The sequence below is a fragment of the Corapipo altera genome, unplaced genomic scaffold, assembly GCF_003945725.1.
Source record: "Corapipo altera isolate COAL_440 unplaced genomic scaffold, ASM394572v1 45, whole genome shotgun sequence".
In the NCBI taxonomy this organism is placed as follows: domain Eukaryota; kingdom Metazoa; phylum Chordata; class Aves; order Passeriformes; family Pipridae; genus Corapipo; species Corapipo altera.
Genome location: NW_020884877.1, coordinates 20393911 through 20417263, shown reverse-complemented (window position 1 = coordinate 20417263; position 23353 = coordinate 20393911). Strand labels below are relative to the sequence as shown.

The following is a 23353-nucleotide window of genomic DNA, read 5'->3' as shown; positions in this document are numbered from 1 at the left end:
TTGTGCTTAGTTTTCAGCTGCAGTTAAAATATGACACGTGTACCCCTGAACACAATAATATCAAAACAAGACACTGTCCAGATTCCTTAATGTTGCAATTCTCATAGTCCCAACCTTAAAAAAGCCCAGGGTAAAGCAATGACCACGGTAACCCTTAAATACACACCCATCTGGCTACTAGCCATGCATTGGCACAGTGCTCCAAGTAGTATTCTAATAGCAGCAACAACAAAGAAATATATCCTTGATTTGATAAAAATCTATTACTATACCTTCAGCTGCTCCAGTGGTGTCATCTAATACATGCTCTCCTCTCCTATCACATCCTTCCTCATGTCTCCCCATCACCACGTCCACAGGCCTATACTGCCAGAACACATGACAAAGAGCAGAGCTGTTCCCATCCAACAGAGGATTCCCTCTGCAGCTTTGGTAGTGCTAAGGCAAATATATGCATATGAAATGATACAAAGGCTTCTCCTGTGTAATTGGATTCACTCCCAGGTTGCTTTTTATTTGGATTCAGTGAAACTGGAATTGGGACTGATGCCAGGCCAACTCTATCTGGCCAAGCATGTTTTTTATGTGGACAAGTGAAAAGGAGCTCAGTATGAGGGGTTTTTCCTTAAAAGCAGCTAATTTGCAAAAACAGTATTTAATAATCAGAGAAACTGAACCTAAATTAATCCCCTGCATTTCAACATGTCAGCTACTAATTTTTCTATTTTATATACCTGTGGGGCATCCCAAGGCCTATAAAAGCATTTACAGTTGTGGAAAGATATCATAGGGAGAAGAAGAATTGCTCACTGCTGTTACTAGGTTTGAAAGCTTGGTTTATTCCAACAGCAGCATCATACATACCAAATGCAAGTTTTCCAGTCTGCAGAACTAAGCAAGCTCTGCTGCATTCACGTTTCTATGCAGTTGTTAACCTCTTGGTCTATGGGACTACATAACCATACAACAAGTCTCTCATTAGCAAATTTGCAGATGACACTAAGCTGGGGGGCAGTGTCAATCAGCTGGAAGGCAGGAGGGCTCTGAAGAGGGACCTGGACAAGCTGGAGAGTTGGGCTGATTCCAACAGGATGAGGTTCAACAAGGCCAAGTGCCGGGTCCTGCACTTTGGCCACAACAACCCCCTGCAGCACTACAGGCTGGGGACAGAGTGGCTGGAGAGCAGCCAGGCAGAAAGGGACCTGAGAGTTTGGATTGACAGGAAGCTCAACACGAGTCAGCAGTGTGCCCAGGTGGCCAAGAAGGCCAATGGCATCCTGGCCTGGATCAGGAACAGTGTGGCCAGTAGGACCAGGGAAGTGATTCTTCCTCTGTACTCAGTGCTGGTGAGGCCACACCTGGAGTACTGTGTCCAGTTCTGGGCCCCTCAGTTCAGGAAGGACATTGAGGTGCTGGAGCAGGTCCAGAGAAGAGCAACAAGGTTGGTGAAGGGACTCGAGCACAAGTCCTATGAGGAAAGGCTGAGGGAGCTGGGGCTGTTCAGCCTGGAGAAGAGGAGGCTCAGGGGAGACCTCATCACTCTCTACAACTCTCTGAAAGGAGGTTGTAGCCAGGTGGGGGTTGGTCTCTTCTCCCAGGTAACTATCAGTAAGACAGGAGGGCATGGTCTTAAGCTCTGCCAGGGAAGGTTTAGGTTGGATATTAGAAAGAATTTCTTTACAGAGCGGGTAATCAGACATTGGAATGGGCTGCCCAGCGAAGTGGTGGATTCTTCATCCCTGGAGGTTTTTAAGATGAGACTGGATGTGGCACTTAGTGCCATGGTCTAGTAACCACGGTGGTAGTGGATCAACGGTTGGACTTGATGATCTCAGAGGTCCCTTCCAACCGAGCTCATTCTATGATTCTATGATTCATCAACAGCAAAAACACTTCAGAAAGCTTGAAGAGGAGGATTCCCCAGCTACAGGGAGTTCTGCTTTTTGACCATGTATGGTATGCCAAGGTGAGAATTGGTATGGTGAGAACATCTTGACTAGTAGCATTCTCTGGTTGAGTAAACTGTCCTTTGGGTGAAATCAGTTTCCAGGAAGGGAGTAATGGCCCAAAACACTTTTTACAGCCAAGACCATATGTACAGCTCAGTCAGAAACAGTCATACCTCACCTCTGCCCATCCACTTCAAAGGAATAAGATTTTTCCTTGCTAAACCAGCCTTTCCTCTCTTACAGACTGACAATGCACATACAGGAGAATGACAGGTGTTAAACACCGATGGCTGATAAAACACACAAGGGAAACCTCTTCCTCAACATCACCCAAGCTCATGTGAAGGAGAGTACAAGCCACAGGGAGTCCTTAGGCCAGGTTCTCAGCCACAGCTAACTCATGTCCTCCCAAGTACTCACTCTAGGTGGTGATCTGGCCCTGGGGAATGGAAAGGTTGGTAGGACTAAATTCCTCAGCATAAGCCAAGGCTGTGAGCTCACACACTGGATACAGTCAGCTCAAGCAGCAAGCAGGCTTGAGTGCCCAGATCGAGTGTTTTCTGTCCACACTGCTGGCTGTTGGTCCAGAGGGACTAAAAAGCAGTTATGCTTGAAATATCTCACAAAGCGCTAATGTGCAGCAACCTGAGACTTTCCCAGACCAGATGGATATAGAGGGCATAAATGAGGGTCTGGTTTTGGTTCAGATGCAGAGCATGTGTAGGGTCTCCCTTGTCAGCGAGCTTCAAACTGAGGTTGAAGCAGATGCCAGGTGAGTCTTGGGCCTGCACCTAACTTTCAGTGTAGACACAGAGGGAACTAATTCACATCAGCCTTTCTGACAATGACGGTCGATGAACAGGAAACACCACAGATAGTTCCAGATGTGTACATACCCAGTGGTACAGGTAGTAATGATGAGAGGCAGCTGACATATTTATACATTGCACACAAAACCAACAGGATGTACAGAATTTAGGAAATACTGCGTTGTAGAGAGTGAGCATGATGCCGTAGTGGTATTAAGTATGAGGTGAAAGTCACAGCATTATTCCAAGAGAAAGATGAGTGAGTTAGCAAGAAAAAGGAATGGGTTTGTGCACGGGTAGAGCCATAAGTTTTAGAGTGCCAGACTTGACTTTCAAACATGTCCCATGGTTGCCCCTGGGACTTCACAGATGGTGCATAAGTGCATTCAGCAGCACATATAGCAACTTTGATTCTGGGTGTGCAGAAAGGAAGAGTGGTGAGGGAAAGGAGACAGGTATGCAAACAGAGATGGCATTGACATGTGAACAGTACATGATGAGAGATGAAAGCCATATGAATTTCTTACCTCCCATAAATCCCAAGGTAAAGACTAAGCATGTCAAAGAGCAACAAAAATAAAACATGTTTATACGTGATTATTTCAGTGAGTACAAACATTACAGACGCTGATCAGACTGAAGCAGACATACACATTCAACAGCACTTATCTCTGCATGTTTTGAAATATTTGTTACTACCTGAATTTATACACCCCTCCCCACTGCACATTCAAATCTAAGCACCAAGGCACTTGAGTAAGAGTTTTTTCTACCTCTGCTATGAAGGGAGACAGTCAAGCCACATTCAGTTATCAGTGGCAGATCACATAGTCAGAAAAAAAACCCAACCAAACAAACAAAAAACCCAAACCAAACTCACGAGTTTGTGGTCCATTAGGGTTAAATGTTTCCCCATATATCTACTCCAACAGAGTTGGCATGATTTCAGAACAAGACATCAACTGGTGCCCCAACCCTGGCAGCTTTCAAGGCCAGGCTGGATAAGGCCTTGAGCAACCTGGTCAAGTGCAAAGTGTCTCTGCCCATGGCACGTGGCATTGGCACTAGATGACCTTTAAGGTCCCTTCCAATCCCTTAACATTCTATGGTGTCTTTGGATCAGTAGTGCAATATCTTAACCTCTTTGCCATACTGCTCACCCTATAGGAAAGAAATCTGACTGCTTTGATAACTAGGTGGTTTTCACTTGGTTTTATACTTTGGTTACCATTAGAAATTATCAGTTTCAGACTCTTTCTTTTACTGACTTATGAAGCTAATAATAATTACATTAGAACACCAAATATTCCATTGCTGAGCAGTTTTGGAAAACTAATTTAGTGTAAATTTGTTGCTTGCTGAAAGGGTAACAAATAATTCCATTTTAAGTCTAATTTATACTCATATCCTATGTCAGTATAACCAATTATCCAAGCTATAACTGGTGATTCAGAAAATAAATTCTAGTAAATAAATCTAAAAAAAAGCTTATCCTGTAAATTTATCTTGCAGCTTGTTCTGTAAAGCAAGTTCTGTAAGGCAAGTAGACACAAAATGCCCATCTGCCCACGTAAAGTTCCAAAAGGGGGTAGCTTGCCATATTGGCATATAACAAGTTATGATGATAACTACTATCTTGCAGATACAGTATTTTAATTCAGGAGAATCAAATGCCTAATGTTCGATCTCTTTAATAAGAGAGGTTCTTATTCCTACAAAAGTCTGTGCCATACAGACCTACTTGACATGAGAAATACGGTAAACATCCCAATTATGTTTATTACAAGTTTTAATGGCATCCACAAAAAACAAGCAGTCCATACATAATAAATGTAAAGTCTCAGTGAGGACAACAACCAAATTCAGGATGCACTTCAAAGCCTCCAGCCATTTAGACATAAAATGAAGTGCAGTCCACCTGCATCCGATGGTGGACAGGACCAGTCACAGATCAGACCAGAATTAGGGCTTTTTGATGCCACACTGCGCAGCACTGTGGCCAAGGAGGAAGCTACTTCTTAACTAAGAACACAGGCTATGTTACACACAGAAAAAAAAAGGGCTTCACATCACTTGAATATCCCATCTACAGCTTTATTCACCTTAAGTCACTGTAGATTATCAAAGTGTCTATTAAAAATCCCTTAGAGAGCAATTTATAACAGGAACACAGAACTCAGGCTGAATTCTCATCCATGGAGTTACAGTTTAAATCCACATAGCAGACAGAGGATGCTAAACTAAGGAGGGACATACATTAAGTTGAATGAGGTGCCAATAAGTAGATTGTAAGAGCAAAGCACAAGCATCCCACAAACACCTAGTGCCAGACTGTGGCCAGGCTAGTAACCATCTGATTCTCACTGGACTTGCACATCCAGTAGAGAAGACCAAGGTGCCCACTTCTAGTGCCCAGGTCTGGGCTCCCACATGTAACACCCAGCCACCAACAGCTCGGGTCCACATTATCATTCAGGTGACTGCAAGTCACAACACACATGGCAACAAGTCAGTTACAAAGGGAGAAGGAATGGTGATATGAACCAACCTGGGAGGCGGGTGTGGGGGTCTTCCCCACAGTGGCATCTGGTTTAATGGGATCAAAATCCAGATCCAACAGGCTGGCTCCCTCCTGGAAGGGCCCAGGGGCATCAAACTTGGCAGCAGTGAGGAAGAAAAGCAGTACGAGCATTAGACACACACACGTGCGTGCACAGCACAGGGAGGGCATGTGATATCCCAGAGCTAAAGCTGCAAGCACAGAAGACATGGTGGCAGTGTAAACACCTGATGTGACTCCTGACTGTCTGCATCCTACAAACACAAGCAGGTAGTACAGGGTGCCACTGTAAACCAAATCTGAGCCTTTTCCACAGGACTCATTCATCATCTCACCTGGTCAAAGGTGAGATGGTGATGCAGTGTAAGCACCTATCCTGCTGTGGTCAAAAGGATCACTGCTACTGCCAAGTCAGAAAGGCTGTTCTTCTATTTATATCTATTCCTCACAGCTCATCCAACTGCCTTTGTACTGACAAACCAAGACTGACTCCCTCAAATACATACAAAAGAGCTGCCATCTATACAATCTATCTCAGGAACAAAAATCCAGGGACAAAACCACTCAGACTGCTGGAAGGCAAGTCTGGGAGATATCAGAGCTAACTACCAAAGCTCCTAATTTCCTTCTGCCTTCTGAGACAGAAATACAAAATACGGCAGCTCACCCTAGTAAGAGATTTGAATCCCTTCCAAATTCAAAATGCCATTTTCAATGGTTTCCATTTCTGGGCAACCCAGAAATATACACACACAAGTCTTCTAAAAAAACATAAATTTTAGAAGCTTTGCTACTCCACAATTTCAGCAGCATAACTCCTTTTGAGTGATTAATGCTCTACCTAAGGACAGTGATGGCACATTTGCTGATTGCCATTAATAAAACAGTCACAACAGAGGACACGAGTCATTAGTATTCAAAACTTGACTATCACTTTCGTGTTTTAGATTTAATCTAACCACTACAAGACACTCCTTTCTACTCTGCTTCAGAGGAAGTTGCTCTTTCTGGGAAGTCAGGAAGATTTGCCCATTTCCTCTGATATCCCAGGAGACTGGCCTTACTGTTTCAGTGACCTTTTCAACAAATGTGGTAGGTTGGTCTCCACACAGTTATATCATAGCCCCACAATGGAAAAACTTCTGGAAAGTAGCAAGACACACTATTTAAGAGAAGTTCCCTGAATACTACCAACACCACCATAATTTTCACCTCCTCTAGTTTCTCTTACTCCAGTTCTCTTAGAGATGTTTCTCTCCCTTATGAATGTGTCTTTGGCATCCACAAGGATGAGGACAAGGAATCAAGCTATCTCATCTCCCAATAATAAACCCTGACCAGTATGCAAAAACCAACTGGCAATCTACTATGCTCTTCCAGCACACCCAAGCTACCCATCAGAGCAGTTCCAAACCCAATCTTTAGTTTCATTTGGTAGTGATACACCAAAGGCTGCAGTCATGGAATAGCCTTACCTGCCATTCAAGATTTAAATGCAAGGGCTAGCACCCTTTGCCTTTATCCAGATCTTCCGCAAGACAGCTTATTGAAACTAAGACATCTCTTATTGGAACTAAGACATCTGACAGGAACAGCCCTGGGCAACACACTGAGTTGTAGGAACTGTTGGGTACTTCAGTGAAGATTGTTTTGGCAATCAGAGTCCTCCCTCGGAACTACCATCTAATTGAAAGTCACAGTAAATGCCATCCTGGGTCAGAGCACTGATCAGGTCCAGAAGAGCAAGTCTGACTAAGGGGCTGGCATTCACATGGAAATACATGATACAAACCATGGAGCAGACAGAGCTGTCCACTAAAATAAAGGAGAAGGAAGCACAGAAAATGATAGTGTTGCTCAGCTGCCTATGGTCCCCGCCTTCCAACACTGATGTCAAATCATCTCTCTGCTCTGCAATGCAAAATCTGACATGGACTTCGTTCCCTCCCCACTTCATCTCTGCTCCTCAGCAGATGGGTGGAAGTTGGCAAACCAGAGGCAATGGAGCAGCATGATGCAAAGAAAAGTTAGGGGCTGAGTCACAGATGAGCACTAATAGAGACATTATTTGTGCTTTAACAAGCATTTAGGGAGAAAAATATATACACATGTATACATATATATATAAATACATAAAGTATATGCAGGTATTCCATGATACAGCCAGAAATCTGGTCAGGCTCTTATATACATAAGGACTGCCATTCGCCTAGATCCAACACAGAACTCCCTACCTGGGCATCCTCTCTGGCAGTGATGTAAATAAAAGGGAAAATGAAGAGGAAAATATATAATTTGGAAATGTTTTTCCTTTTTCAGGGCTTCTTTTCAGGTTCCACCTGACAAGAAATACTGACAGACTGTGTAAGTAGTCCTAACTTAACAACAGGCCCATCTAACTGCAGGCCTCTATTCTTTGCAAAGAGAACTTCATGCAATTCCTGTTGGTCTTTCCTAGGCAGAGGTGGGCTTTAAGCCACAAAACCCACGTGTAAAGGCATAGAGAGTACAAAACTGCCTTCTCCCAAAACTGGTAGAGATACCTGGGTCAGCAGTTAGGGCCACACATGAGCAGAAAAAACATGCTTCATCCATACTTGGGATCAGTGAGTCTGGAGAGAGCATATCATTGGATATGAAGACAGCTGTAATCCACATGCATTGCTGCTGAACAAATGCAGTGATTACTTTCTGGCATCCTGACCAGCTGCATTTCTCCTGTTTCTTCTATGAATGAAAGCTCTCAAAGGACAGTGTGTTACTCAAGGCTTCCTTCTAGCCACCCTCCCCTTTAAGGTAGCCTCCTATCTAACCCACTGCCTTCCAAGGTCCAATGCTGAGCTTCCTTTCCTCCTTTACCTGACCAGGTTTCATGACTTAACACCTCCAAAGAGAAGAAAGGTTGAAAGGAAAAGTTCAGAGGCAGACAAAAATTAGGCAGGGCATAGCAGCTAACCTGCGAAGGGGTTGTCACACTTATCTCAGGGACAAAATTGTCATCAAACAGACTGATGATGTTCTCCTGCTTGATCTCCTTGGAGGGGGTGACTTTTGGAGGCGGAGGCACCGGAGGCCCTTTCCTCAACTGCATGCAAGTGAGCACACGGCCACAGCACAGACGGCGACACCCAAAAAAACCAAAGACAGGAACCAGGTTAGTCACAAAAACTGAAGGTGAGGGAAACCACAATCACTGGCTTAGAGCAGGGTCCAATCAACTCCATCTAAAGAGGGAGGGAGTAGGGGTTGAAGGGCTGTATTGAAACAAAACAAAATAAACAACCACACGCCTCCAGAGAAGGTTTGGCATCATTAGTTACACTTCAGCCGTGGGCAAGTTTCCCTCTGCAGAGGAGAAGCGTAACACAATTAATATGCATTGACAGGACATGCATACATAATTAAAGCATGTGCAACCTTCAAAAGAACCACTGGGAAGAGAACAGATCAATTACTGAGAACATGATCCAACAGAACAGGCCAGCGCTGCCTCCCTTTTCTGTACTTACCATACCTAAGGGAACGAGAGAACAGGCTCAATTTGTCCTACTATGGGCAGGTGACCATGAGGACAGACTGATCTGACCAGTACTGGCTCCCTGGTGCACTGGTTATCAGTGTGCTGTAAGAAAGGTCTGAAGGAGCTCTTGATGGCATCTTAGCTTTAGACAACAACAACTCAAACTTCCAAGAAGCCACAACTGCTGTGAACCCAACTCTGCTCTCAGTTTCACCAGTGAGCACTGACACTAATGAAGTCATGTTTTCCAAATGGAGATCCCAAGGAAGGCTAAAACCATCTGACCTGGTAACTCTAATACCCAATAGCCACCATCATGCTAAAGACTCCGCCTGACACTGCATTCACAACCCTGTGGAAGCTGTGACAGACCCTCCCTAGATCAACCCATCCACATCCTTTTCACCTTTTCCTGTGCTCAAAGCTTAATGATCATTTCTAGGTCAAATCAGACTTTGAGGAGCTTCTACTGTGTTGAAATAAAGCAGCCATACAAGTTCCCAGCACCAAAGCAATGCTTAGCATTAGCTTTCCATTTACAATAGTTTTACAGCTACTTGGTCTTCTCATCATACCTAGGATCTCAAGGCAGCAAGACTCAGAGACCTGACAATGTCTATCCAGTCTATCAGTGTCAAGCCCAGAGTTGAAACACAGAAATCCATGGCTCCTAGTCCTATGTTCACATTCTTCCAACTTATAACTGAGCTCTACAAGGATTTATTTAGATTTCTAAGGATGTGCCTGGTCTTCTACAGGGTTAACCTACTTTAGAGAGAGTGAGTGTGTGTGAAAACACACAATTTTCCTCTGTATAGCTAACTAGGGGAAATAATGAAAATAATGTGTCCTTTCAACTTTTCACTGTTTGCTGAAGGTGGTGTGTCCATACTCCCTGAGAACAACCCCTTCCTGAAAACCCTCTTCTTGCAAGATGAGATCAGAAATTTCAGGGAAAAGCTATTCTCAGAACCTAGCCACCCTCTGCAGAAATGAAAGGCTCCAATTACTAACTCTAAAGTCAAAAATATCACAACTTTTCTGCTATTTATTTCTCTAATACAGTTAGTCTCCTTCCTTCCAATGCATTAGTGTTTTGGAGACGACCACTTCAACACTATCCAGCATTACCTCCAATAGCAGTTTAAAATCACATTTCAAAGACAAGATGACTACATACTGGTGTTGGGTTATACCTATAAATTAATCACTCACTAAAAACTTTGTTGCCTAGAATAAAGCAAATCCTCTAAAATTTTTCTGCTGATTTGGATCCCCCAGAGCTTTACCTGTCGAAATTCAACATAGTTGCACTGATTTCAAAAGTCTCATTACAGTATTTCAGTGGTGTAACTGAGAGCAGAAGTCTGACCTTTGAAGTTTCACGGACTCCCTGAAGTCCTGTGTCATCATCAAATCACTACACAGAGAGCTGACAGCATTCATTTCTTCCAAAAGACAGAAATAAACTGTTCTCAAGAATTAAAGGACAGTAAAAGAGGTTTGGTGTTTTTTTCTGGTATAGGGAATAGTTCAAAATTTAGATAGCATTTATTTGGTCACTCCTGTTTTGTCATCTTTCTTTCCACAGCCTTTGCTTATGGTTTGCTTTAGCATTTCAGATATGAAGAGGCCAGAGAACTGTACTTGCTTTTTGCATTTTGGTCCATCCTCCCACAGAGGGTGAGGCCCCCCAGCCTCCCTTGGAGGACTGTTGAACAAATCACTTACCCAGAGGTCAAAAGTAATAAGACCTGTGAAGACTTCAGTATTAAAGTTGAGCAGACACTTGTGTTTCCCAGCTGGCTGACAAGCTGACACACACTTTCTAGACTTTATCCATACAGACACCAGGCTTGGCTCTGAGTGTGAAACTCCTGCCCTTGTCTTCCCTCCCTCTGGAGCCAGCTCCATCTCTTATCAGGTAGTATGATTATGGAGTGGAGCTCTTGCTCTTCACTGTAGTGATGCCTGGGGGGATGAATTAAATATAGACTGGGAACGAGCTGCCAGATGGTGGCAGCATTAGCTGCAAATACCATTTCAGTCTCATCCTGAGGCCCATCCAAGGTTGCAGGGCTGCACTGGAATATTCTGCTTGCTTGGCAAGGGGTGCTTCTAGACCCATTCCTGTGGGCAGGCAGGCAGGCAGCAAGTGAATAAGAAAGCACTTGCAGGCTGGCAAAAACAAAGGTTATCTGTGCTATTTAAAGGAAAGGGAAGAAGCCAAACTCATTAAGACAAGTCCACAGACAGGGTGAGCGAAGTCTGCTGTGAACAGCTTAATAAATCTGTACAATTTCTTGTTTAAAATTTTAGCCAAGTTCTGTAAATCTCTGGGGGGAAAAAAATCAAAACCAAACCCACAACAGAAAGATAATTGTGGAGATACTATCTTCTCTCCCCCATACACACAGCCTACTCCAAGGTCCTAGCCTTGGTCATGGTGAAGCCACTCTAGGCTGTGCAGAGACCCTGGAGAAGTCCTGAAAAGACACGGCCAGGCAGCCACATATCTCACAGGGCTGGAACCTTTTGCCAATGCAAAAACATCCCCTTCCCGTCCCTGCATAATAATAAAAGTCAAAAATGCAGTAGAGAGAAAAATATTCTGAGAGGCTCTCCAGAAACAGGAGACAGCCTACCCCACAGGCCTGGATTTGGAATAATGCTGCTACATATGGCAACAACAAAGAAGTTATGGGTTGCACCTGTCTCTTTTCAGAGGCAATAGGTTTTCCCATACCAGTTTGGCCAGAACCTCTCTCAGCTTTAATTCTTCCTGGAAGACTATTCCCTAGTGTCCCACTTACTGAGATACAAAGATTGGGACTAGACATAAATTTGGTCTAGTTACTACTTTTCCCTACTAAGCTTTTCTCCCACTCAGCAACAGAGGGACAGAAAGAGGAAGTAAATGTTTTATTTTCCTTAAATCCCAAAGTCAAACATATCATATGATATGCTGAGTAGCTACGTCTACTATTTTGAACATGCTGCTGGCTATCTCCTGTGTATGGAAAGACCTAACAAAGGCCACATAGAAGGCATCAGACTCCATATAATTGACAGTCTTCTTCCTGGAATTCACATAATTTCTTCATAGCATAAGAATATAACCCCTTTATTTTTAGCATAATATGTTATCTTGGTAGTAAAGTAAAACATCCAAAGTACAGATGTTCTCCTTATTAATAATAAAATTTTTTATTTTAACCTTCTTCATCTACAGCAGTTCTTGAGAAGAAATTGGACCATTGAATTCCACAGGTTAATTCAAATGTAAAGAACAAACTTCCTCGCCTAGCTACAAACTCCATCCTCCCTGGATCTTCTTGGCCATCATATCAGACAGCAAAACATTACTGGCCTTCACCCTGTAAAGCCATTCAGAGATACTCAGTTCTTCCCTATATGATATAGAGATGACCCAGAAGCAACTCGAATTCTCAGGAACTTTCTCAGGAACAACCATCATGTCACATTCTGTGTTCTCAGTAGCAGGATGAGGTCCAAAAAAGCAACTGCTGGATGTCTTTGACTCACAGAGCTTGTGCCATCAGCGGTCATACTGTGGAGACATTGTCAATGTCATGGGGACACTACCTGAGATGGTGACTTTGGGATGCTTGCCCCAGGCGCTTCCAAAGTGGATGGTTCCAGCTCATGGTTGACAGTCTTGGTCTCAGGGCTGGTGATGGGAGATCCATCTGGTGGAGGTGAGGGGCTTTTATTTGCTTTCGCTGGGGTGCTGTCACTGAAGGAAGTGGAGAGAGAAAGGGAGAGACAGGGAGAGAGAAAGAGAGAGAAGTCTGAGCCAGGCCTAGGAGAAGTTCTGCTAACCAGACCAGATCAGTGGCCTCCATTATCTCTTTGCTTCACTGTCCAAACACATGATGAAGATATTTGAAGCCTCAACAAGCTTCTGAGAAGCATCTTTGCTGAGTCACTTGCACTCCAACACACTGCAGCAGCATTACTTTGCAGCACTCACTTTAGCTACTCACTAAATTGCTACAGAACAGATATACTTGCCTCACACACAACAAAACTAAAACCAAAACAACCAGGCATACTGATTTTGCTAGATTCTAACCTACGTGCCTGATATTAAGTCATAGTCTTTAACACTGGAGAAGCAGATGAGGAAAGGAGTTCTTTGCTTTTCATTTAAGTTCTACAGATTAGAATTTTTCTGTGTGGTGGTCTACTGACACTTGCAAGTGTTATGACTAATAGATTCATAATACCTGAATAAGGCTGTAACCATAGTAACATTTACTTCTATGTAGTACAAACTGGCTAAGCCAGAAGAGAGGCAAACTAGACAGAGGTTTCACAGATCATTCCAGACAGCAAAGAAACGGTGAGGTTCCAGCTGGTAATAGATATTTCACTATTATGAAAAGTCTCACCAGTTGGTCTTTATTCCAGGACTGTCTCTGACACACAGAGGGATTCTTCAGGGAATTAAGCTCCAAGAAGCTACACCAATGGCATTTGTTGGTTCATAGCTTGGACAGATTTGGGCAGTTTTTTCAAAGGAATTACAAGAGGCATTCCCTACAGGGGTGCCTTGGCTGAGTGTCAAGTCAGTGCTTTAAAGTACAGAATCATGAAAATTTGGTAAAATGTTGGTTACCAGAGAATTTCAACAAGGATGAAGGTAACAACAAAATTCTCAGGAACAGCTGAATCATCTTGGCTGAAATTCAGCTCCCACAAAATCAACTAATCAATATATCTCAAGTCATACAGAAGTACGCACACTGGTGTGGGATATTTCAGCAGAAGTGGTTACAGTTTGGCAAAACTATACACAGCTGAAAACAGAATATCACAGCATATTGCAAAAAGGCTGTGCAACCTCATCTGCAGGATATGATATTTGCCTCCACTTATAAAGTCATACTTCTGTGAAGCTGAAGGCCTTGGGAGAGGCTGAAAAAAACATATCCTTTCCTACAACTTGATACAATAAATCCTGGCATAGGGCCAGAACAGGAGCAATGCAGACCGGATTCTGAAGGGACATCAAGTCATTTATTTCTTTGCTCTGTCCCAAGAGGGTCCAGAGCTTCAGACACGTGCTTCATCCACTCACACTTGGACGCCTAAGTTATGGTGGTCATTGGCTAACATGCATGATGGCCTCATTCCTAAACATTTGTTTACAAGTGGGGGATAGCAAAAGGAAGAAGGGATAGCAAGGCATTTCAACAAACCTCCCCTTCCAAGCAAGCATCCACCCTGGTCAGCATTCCAGCTTTCAAGCTCCCCATTCACTTCGCCCTCACCCATTTCCCCCCCTTTCTCCCCAGATCCACATCCCACACGTACATTTCCCCACAAAGCACTTGTTCTCAGGTCCACATGCAGGTCGGACACTTCTGATGACACTGATGCCAGCAGCACACCAACATGATGCAACAAACCCATTGACGTTCTCTGCCAGCAGCTCTCAACCAGGGGCACACACACCAAGGGAAAAAGAGGGAAATGAAAAGGAAAAAGAGAAGACGAGAGACTAAAGAACATGTACGCCAACCCTTGCAGCTCTTCAGTCTGACTGGAAATGCCTACAGTGTCCTTCCTTGAAGGTTCCCAGAAATCATTTCAATACAGTGGGTTGTGTGACAGATTCTGCAAAATTTACAAGGTTGTGCTACAGATTCAAAATAGTACCGGTTGGAGGGTGAAGGTAAGGAAGTCCTGATCTAAATGGGAGCAACCAGGAAACAGCAGGAAATGACAGAAAACGTCCTCTGATACTGGGGGGTGGGCACAGGGGAGAATCACGTTACCTTCCCCAGAGCTGAAAGCACTTTGGAGAAGATGGAGGACAGAGTGATCTACACCTAGACTGCCAAGACTTCTCAAATGCCCAGACTACACTGGGAATACTGGGACTGCTGGCTATCAGCTGGCCTACCAAGACAAGGGTAAGCTTTTCCTTCTAGGGATTTAAAAAGGCCATTTCTCCCAGTGAGAAAGAAGTTTAGGCTTATTTTCTAAAGGCCATGAAACAGCTTTGTAGTGTCTTATTTCTGGTGCTGGCAATTACTTAATTTGGAGATATATTGGTAAAAGGCTCCCATGTGAGTCAGCCCTTGTAGGATGAGGGGAAGAAACTGGGCTGTGAGGGCCTCACACTAAAGACTTCGTTAAGTCACTACTATTTACAGCTTGTTTGATGTGCTGGCCAATGCCACTAGGAAAATGCCAGGGCTAATTTTGGCTGAGCCTTTTTCAGCCCCTGGAGCGGCACCTTCATTCCTGCACTTGTTGCATGAATTTAGCCAGTGCAACCAGCATCAAGAGAGACAGTCACCAGGATCCTGTCCTTCACATGTCCTCAGGGAGCACAAACAGCCCACACAGAGCAAAGTCCTGTCTCCAACTAACTGCTTGCTCCAGGAAACACAGGAAAAAGCAAGAGTGTGGGGACTGTACCCACTGACCAAACACAAGTAACACAGTAAAAGCAAGTCAAAATTACAAGGTCATTGCTCTGTCTTTTTCCTTCCCATGAGCAACTGGAAAGTGATGCCAAATCCAGGAATATCAGGTGAGGAAGGGAAGGGGGTGTCAACTTTCTTCTGCAAATAGAGAGCCAGGAACAGGGTCAATGCAGTTATTCCAGCTGAAAGGAAAGTAAAAATCCCCCAGCCTGTTTTAGTGCTGCTTAGCTCCCAGACCCTTCATGGGGCTGCTTCATTTGTTCTGGAAGAGCAGGGTAACATCTGCAGATGGGATTCCCATGCACTTGTAACAAGCATACATTAGAGGATGAAATCTACTTTCCAATATGACAAAAACAGACCAGTTACCTCCTGCCAAGTTCTCAGATTAAAAAGAAAAAAAGGTTGGCATCTCAGCTAAGGCTCACACAGGTCCTTTAAGCCAAAAGTAATTCATTTTTTACCATCAAAGCATACTGAAGAATTATTAAAAAAAAAAAAAAATAGAGCACCTACATACCCAAACCTGTGATGACACAAATGTACATTCTTTCTGCAGATAAAAGACTGACCAAGTCCCAGGCCCTTCTTCCCTGCACCAGGGATTGCACATTTCTCTGTGACTCCAGCAGCTGCTCTAAAAGCAGAAATCCCCAGCACAGCCCAGGTCAGGCACCTTAACTGCTGGGCCAGTTGGATTTTATCAAGGCAGAGCAGGAGGACATTGTGGCTAGAGCTCATCGAGGTGAGATTTATTAGCTCTCCTGCTGTAGCATCCATCCGTTCTCAGTGACTGGAAATATTAGACTTCCTGCCTGGTACAGGTACAACACCAGTCCAACCAAGGCCAGAGACAGACATCCAGAAAAGTACTCCAGTGAATCCTCATCCTCCTTTTCCTACAGTAGAAAACCTCAGAATAGTAACAACACAAGACATTGCTTCACTACTTTTTATTTGAGATGTAAGTATCAAGAATCAGTTTCCCTGTTCAATTACCATTCTCCACTCTCCAACCTCTCACTTCACAAAGGATGCATGGCAGAGACAAAGAGAAGGGTATGACTTGCCCTAAGCAGCAGGAAGCCAGAATCTGTAAAGCAAGGATACCAATCCACCAGCACTTGCTTTTATTGCTTGCAGGATACCATCTTGATAATTCCATTTTTTTTCTTCCTAGAGGAGCCCCACGGAGGGAGCACCAACACAATGAATAAAAATAAATGAAAATCAGAGGAATTATGCAGCAATTCCCACTTTGCTCCAGAGCATGTTTTTGTCAGTCCTCAACCTATGGTAACTCTAGGCATTGTAGCAATCCAGCTAATGAATGCCATCACTGTCTTGAAAGGCAAGACGCAGGCACTAGTCTTTATACAAGACAACAGACTTCCTTTTCCTTCCGCTCTGCACAAAATTTTAAATGGATAGAGCCAGACAGTGAGGATCCTCAAGAACAGAGCAAGTAAGGAGCAAAGCTAGAAGTGTCCTTCTCCCACCTCATCATCCTTCCAACTGCAACAGGTAGATAGGACAGGACTTCTGAGTGTGAAAGACCTGTTTATTGGTCCTCCCTGGCCAGGCAGGAAATGAGAATACAGCATTTCAGACTTGTTCAAATGGGTAAACCCAACAGTTAAAGCTAGAAGTGTTAAAAACCTAAAATTGATCATATATCCCATGGAAAACACAGCACTGCACTTTCCATCACATAAAACCAACTGGACAGACAATGCCTGAGTTTTCACACTGCCTTCTTAGATAGGAAAAGAAGCAAGGATTCAAATCAGGCACACAAGCAGTTAATGGGATTATCCAGACACAGAGATCTCAGCAGGACCCAGCAGGCCATGAACACATCATATCATGCAAAGAATCCCTCTCCCACCACAGGGTTAACACGTGCCAGGCTGTTAAGAGTCCAGCAACAGCCTCTCCAGTTTTAGGAACTAAATCAAACACGTATTGAAATGCTGCTCTCCATACCGGTACCTGCTCATCTTTTTCCTCAGCCTGGCGAACAGTTTAGTTTTCTTTCTGTTGAGGATGGCACGCAAATCACTTCAGTTACAGGATGGCATAGTTAAACCAGGAAGCTTCCATGCACCCATTTATGTGGTGCCACAAAACTCGTTGTAATTAAGATAAACAGGATCTCCTCTCTCTCTCTCTCTCACACACACAAACACACACTTCCCTTCATTCCTAGAAAGCTATGGCCTGGTTTGGAGAAAGTGGGAGAAGGGTTTTTATGCCTGTGAAAGATCTATATACATGTAAGCAAACTAGAATTTTCCCTGCACTTTGGAACATGGGGCCATGGTGCATATGGAAAAGAAAAAGGAAACTGTATAGACCACCAGAGTCCTGTAAAAGTCTTTTTTTTCACACCTGCTCACTTTCCACTGTGAATATTGCTGCAAAAGAAACAAGCTCCCCATTCTCCTTTACTTATGTGATCTGCACAGTCTTGTACATGGAACTGAATCATCAGCTTTCCTACCATGCCTTTTTCCAGTTTGTCCAATCATACTAGGATAACGCTACTGATCTCCTAGCTCTTCTAGGCATCTGAGCCCTGAATGTTCAAACTTTTTCAGAAGCAAATCCCAAACCCGTGCCTGAGGTTCCCAGAAATACACCAGCTGCTCTGTGCTACTGTGCTACAGTGCCAGCATCAGATTCATCAACCACAGTAGTATTTCTGTAAGGCCTCACACAAATGTCATAATGATATATACAGATAATTGCCTCTCTTCTCACACCTCCTCATTCATTTCCTGCCATTGTATCAATCTCCAATCCTTTTCCCAGTAGAAAAGGGTTAGGGAAGCATCTGCTCCTACTGCAGACCACAATAAGCTATTTCCTCCCACACACTTTCACTCCAGCCTTGTGCCACAATGGGAGGCCAGATGTGCAGCAGAGACAGAAGTGCCTCACAGCATTTCCTGGTCACTGCAAAACATATTTACTACCTCGGCAAACCTTTGCTACATCCTCCTACAATACCCTGCCCCACTGCGCTCAGGAGGAAGAGAGCTGCTCTGGGGCAGATCTGGCATCTCAGCCAAGATGCAGCAAGATGAAGCTGCAGTACTCAGATTGCTCCCCACACAGGGACCTCTGCGCGTGCTCTCCATTTTGGCTTTTAGGGTCATGTGGTCTCACAGCCAGACAAAGAGCACAGAACTGCAGCTGAGATACCCATTACAGTCCCAGATGAAGCCAGCAGTCTGTGGGGGCAGGAATTGTGAGAACAGGTAATTTGTTCATTGAAAGCTCTTTTGGGCCAGAAACTTCATGTACAACAGCAATGAACATCTCTGGGCCAGACTGTCATTGCAGCCTGCAATTAGTTTGTCAAGGAAGAAAGAAAGGAGGAAGAAGGAGCTGGACAAAGCAATGGCTATAGCCTTTATCTGTCCTGTTACCTCATCCTCCTCCAAGGACCCTGGAGGATGCTACTAACAGAGACAATGCAGCCCACAGCAGCAAGAGGATGGGCACCACAGCCTCCACACAAGGTTTCAGTCTGATTGAGTTGGGGTGATCAACAGACACCCCACACTAACTTGGGAAGAAGACATCATTTTCACAAGCAGCACTTCTACATCTCTGAAATCTGGTGTCAGCAATCCAAAATTCAGGGGCCAAATTCAACTCAAACTTCCTCGTTCTTTAGAGCTGGTAAACACCACACACACTGGAGGAAGGTAGCACACAAGTCATCTCTGCATGACTGCAACAAAAGGTTAAACTGGGATGAGCAACAAGGGAGCACAGAGGTCTCAACAGCTGATCTACTCCTGAATCAATGCACTCAGACCACAGCTTGCCCTTACTTCATGCTGACTTCACCTCCTCCCTCAATCAATACTCCAATTGAGGACTTGGGTTGTGCTCCTGATTGCCCAGCACGTGGGATTAGCAGCAGCTGGAAGCCAGAGCCTAACACTATTTCATCACTCACACACTTGGATGAGAGCCAGTCAGCCTAATCCAGAGCCCAACCTCTCCCTCCCTTCTCAGTGCTAGAGAATGTGCAGACTTGCACTTAACCATAAAGGATAGGACTCAGCTGAGGAAACAAAACTAAAGGCCCAAAGGACACTCACTCCTTGCATACATGCAGATTGAAAGTTCTCTGAGGTCAGGAGACCTCATATTAGTGACGCTGCAACTCCTTCCTCAACACACAGAAAAGGAAATCCACTTCATCTGGGTATATAGAACCGGCATAAGGCTTTGGCAAAATGGTGATTCCAAGTTTGGGGGGCCAAAGAGGAGGCTGGGGAACTAAATAGGCTCTTGGTGCTCAAGCTGTAGGTACATAGTGGAAGCTTTTGAGAGAAAGAACAGGACAGGTGCTGGGCAACTGGACCCAGAAGGAAGGGCAGCTCAGTAGCACGTGTCAGTGCATAGAATTAGACTTTAAAAAAGCAGAGCTGAGAATCAGTTGCCAACATATCAGCACCCAGTGAAAGTTTAGGCCTCCAGATGCTAACCTAGAAAGGTAAGAAGTATAGTATTGTGTCAGCCAGCGCCAAGTGCAATCTTGGACATGTTCTAGGAAGTCTCAGGAGGGCACTGGTAGGTAATCAAATCACTTCCAACTGACAACATGGAGTTTTCAACATCACTAGGTAGAGACATCCCTGTCCCTCCTCCCCTGCTGAGGGAAAGACACTACCCACAGTTACTGACCTGGGCTGTGCTTTAACAGGGAAGGCATTGCCTGAGTACTGCTTGTCTAGACCCAGCAGGACATCATGAAGATTTTGGTTCAACTGCAAAATACAAAAACAAAAGAAAGAAAACGAATGAGAAAAGAGCACGAGTGCCAGAAGAGAGTCTGGGCTGGCCTGCACAGACTGACCAAACACAGGCTTGTGCCCAGATATGCACACATATTCAGCTATCCCAAGAGAGAACAGCCCTAAATCTGTTTCCACTTCTCTGTGGGGTATGAAATGCTATTGAACTGTTGAAGAGATGCTGGTTCCTCATGGGAATGCTCTGTCTTCCTTACAGATCAACTTCTTAGCTTCTCTATCACTTGGCCCTGCCAGTGTGCTGCCAGGTGCCACTGTAGAAGCAGGGTGAGTGTTTATCTAAGGGTCTGTGTGCTAGAACTGAAGCTTCACTCTGGATTTGTAGCCAAAAGCTGTTCCTCAGACCTGCTTATCAAAGCTATGGACATTTCAGCTGTGGAGTCAAAGGCAACTAGACTTCCAGCTAACAAGCTTTAACTTCACAGTCTGCCTGGGCCATCTAGGTTTAGTCAGGACCTAGATATCTTTGCAGAAATTAGGGGTTAAACGCTCCCTGGCACCAAAGGCTGCAATAGTCACTTCAGACACTCCTACTCTGAAACAGCCAATCCATAAATAAGATGAGACACCAGATTTAACACTGGTAGGAGGAGGGATCCCATGCAATCAGTGTCGGAGGCATTTTGCAGGCAACAACAGCAGTTAATTGGATGTTGTAGCAGTAATAAGAAACAGATGGGTTTTATGGAACAGAGTAAAAGCTCTGCTCTCATACAAAACTCCTCAAGAAAGAAAAATCTTGACGTATAAGAAGAGCGTTCTTGTCTAACAAGCATCTTTCCCATGTTTTGTTGAATGTAAGTTAACAGTTACAAACTGATAATTATAACAACCCTCCCTATTCTTAACAGTTAGTTCATCCCTCAGTGGAGAAGAGCAGGCTATTAATTGGAAAAGACCCCATAAAATGTCAGCAGGGCTCAAAACTGATGTATTACACCAAGTCAGAAGGCCCCTGACTGTTGGGAATTGAAGGACTATAATGTTTCCTGTTGCTTAGCAGCTGCCTTGTTGTCAGGATGACATTGGGGAGTGGAGGGAATATAAGGGTTTTCCAGCTGGGCTCTCAGTCTCTCCTCAAGATTAGTGCAACATTTACAGAGGGCGTGCAACTCCTGGAAGCAGCATACAGACCTAAGGAATTCAGGAGACTTCTCTAGCTTTTAATTGAAAGAACAAGAACATATTTGTAAATTATACTGGCAATGGAGGACTTTCCCACAGACTGGACCGGAGGTCTCTGGGTACTGGCACAGAGCACCAGCTTACAACACTGCTTACTACTGTGATTCCCAACTCGTGACAAATTAGTAGCCCATATAAGGGCCATGCTAAGTACTCAAATGCCTTCTTTTGGGTCACGGGGCAGGAAAGAAACCAAAGCAGAGAGGTACTGCAGGGAAGTGCCTTCTTGAGGGACTGGAGTGAGGCAGGTCTCAGTCTTTAGCCAACTTGCAGACTGGCAGATTACCTGCTGTTTTCAACCCCACAGCTAGGCTGGATGAGGGTACACAGCAACCTGCTACCAGACAGCAGAGAAGGAGGAAAACAGATACCATGCTGAATGTGCCCAGGTTATAGGTTATAGATCCATAATGGAGACGAACGAAAAAATGTAGCAAGAGATAGATCTGAGAATGGCTTCCCTTTCCTCTGTGGATCTGCAAACGAGCACTGTCAAGTGACACAAACTCCCCATTGCTGCATGGCCCTGCAGTCTCTTCCCTGTACTCCATCCCTTTACGTTACTATGTCAGACAGCCTTTGTCCAAAGAAAAAAATTACGTGTTTATATTCTTCTCTGACTCAGGACTGGTTTTTCCTGACAGTTTTTTGGTTGGTTTTTGTTTTGTTTTTTAGGTTCTTTTTTTGGTGGTGGTGGTTGTTGTTGGTTTCTACTAGCAGCGAAGAGACGATAAGTAGGATAAGCTGTTAGTTGCCTTACCTTGCTCATTTCTTTATGGAAGTTCTCTTCTAGGCCTGCTATACTCTGGAATGTGTTGACATAGAAACCAACACGACTGCCAAATGAAAAACAAGACAGAAGAACTTAATGGACACAATGCTCTCCTATACTTTTCAGTTCTGCCCCTTCTGCTATGCTCCACCCACCATTCCCATTTAAACTGAACTCTGTCAGATCTGGTACACGTGGGAAGAGAAGGGTGGCAGGGGAGTGTGAAGGGGGTGATGGAACAAAGGCTAGGTACAGGGCAAACATATCCCAGGGGAGAAGGAGACCAGGGACAGGATCTGAATTTGTGCTGGCTAAAGGGAGAGGGAAGTGCAGGGCAGGGAGGAAAGAAAATAAAAATATGAAAGAAGGGGAAAAAAAAAAAGGTGCCTGAATAGGAAGATGGAAAAAGGATGGAGGCTCTGATGCAGACAGAGTGTTGGGAGAGCTGGGGGAATTAGCAGGATGATAGATATTAATTTCCTCCGAAGTCCCTCAGCAACAGGGGAAGCAAAAAAGTATGAACTGTTTGCTTCAGAGGCAGGAAGAGTATGAAAGCACAGGATAGACACAGAAAGCAATAGGGAAGCAGAAGGATCAGCTGGACAGCAGGAGCCTGTGAACAACCTGTGGCACCTTAAAATCTCAGCAGCTGCCTGTCACCCACTTGACTCTAGCCAGCCTGCCAGCAGCCAACAGAGAGTGCTCTACCAGCACTCAGCTGAAAGAACAACAGCAGGAGTGAGATGGTCACCAAGGCCAGCAGCATCCTGGTTCTGCACACGGAAACACCCAGATGCCTGTATCCCTCCCAGCTCCCTCCTCAGTCAGGCCTGCAGGCTGCTTTGAGCAAGGACACCTACCCCGGGCTGGACAGAAGGCAGACATCAGCACTTCACTTTCCCACCCTGCTGCCACCCACTCTCCATTCCCCACAGACCAGCACTGCCAACCCAGACATGACTGCTGCATTCAAAAATAAGAAACTGGGACACTTCTAGGAAGATTTTGACTGCTTTCCACTGTGCCCTCCCCATAAATCAGCCTCTGCTGCCCTACAGCTCATCCTTCAAGCTAAATGTCAGTCTTTTTCTTTCACCTCCCTTTTCATCACCACACCATGGCAAATCCATGGTCTCTCAAGTGTTCCAGTAAAGTTGGGCAGAGTTGGTAGGGCAAAAGGATTAACTAGACAAGAAGAGAAACACAGTTTCTCCCTGTGGTAAAACTGTATTTTTCAGGAAAATCATGAAGCAAAGCCCAAA

The 23353-nt window shown here is 44.5% G+C and overlaps 1 protein-coding gene across 16 annotated transcripts in view; it reads right to left on the bottom strand.

The window, feature by feature from the left end:
* Positions 1 to 23353, bottom strand: part of BIN1 (bridging integrator 1) — a 93435-nt gene that overhangs the window by 12292 nt on the left and 57790 nt on the right. For 4 of the 16 annotated variants that reach the window (XM_027636472.1, XM_027636476.1, XM_027636485.1 and 1 more), the window contains 6 exons: positions 22080 to 22155; positions 20007 to 20089; positions 12445 to 12595; positions 8275 to 8403; positions 5307 to 5414; positions 3286 to 3309 (listed from right to left, as the gene is read on the bottom strand). In XM_027636472.1, the coding sequence (XP_027492273.1) occupies positions 3286 to 3309; positions 5307 to 5414; positions 8275 to 8403; positions 12445 to 12595; positions 20007 to 20089; positions 22080 to 22155 (571 nt within the window). Of the gene's footprint in view, positions 1 to 3285; positions 3310 to 5306; positions 5415 to 8274; positions 8404 to 12444; positions 12596 to 17285; positions 17337 to 20006; positions 20090 to 22079; positions 22156 to 23353 lie in introns of all 16 variants that reach the window. The other 12 variants (XM_027636471.1, XM_027636475.1, XM_027636473.1 and 9 more) reach the window with 7 other exon arrangements.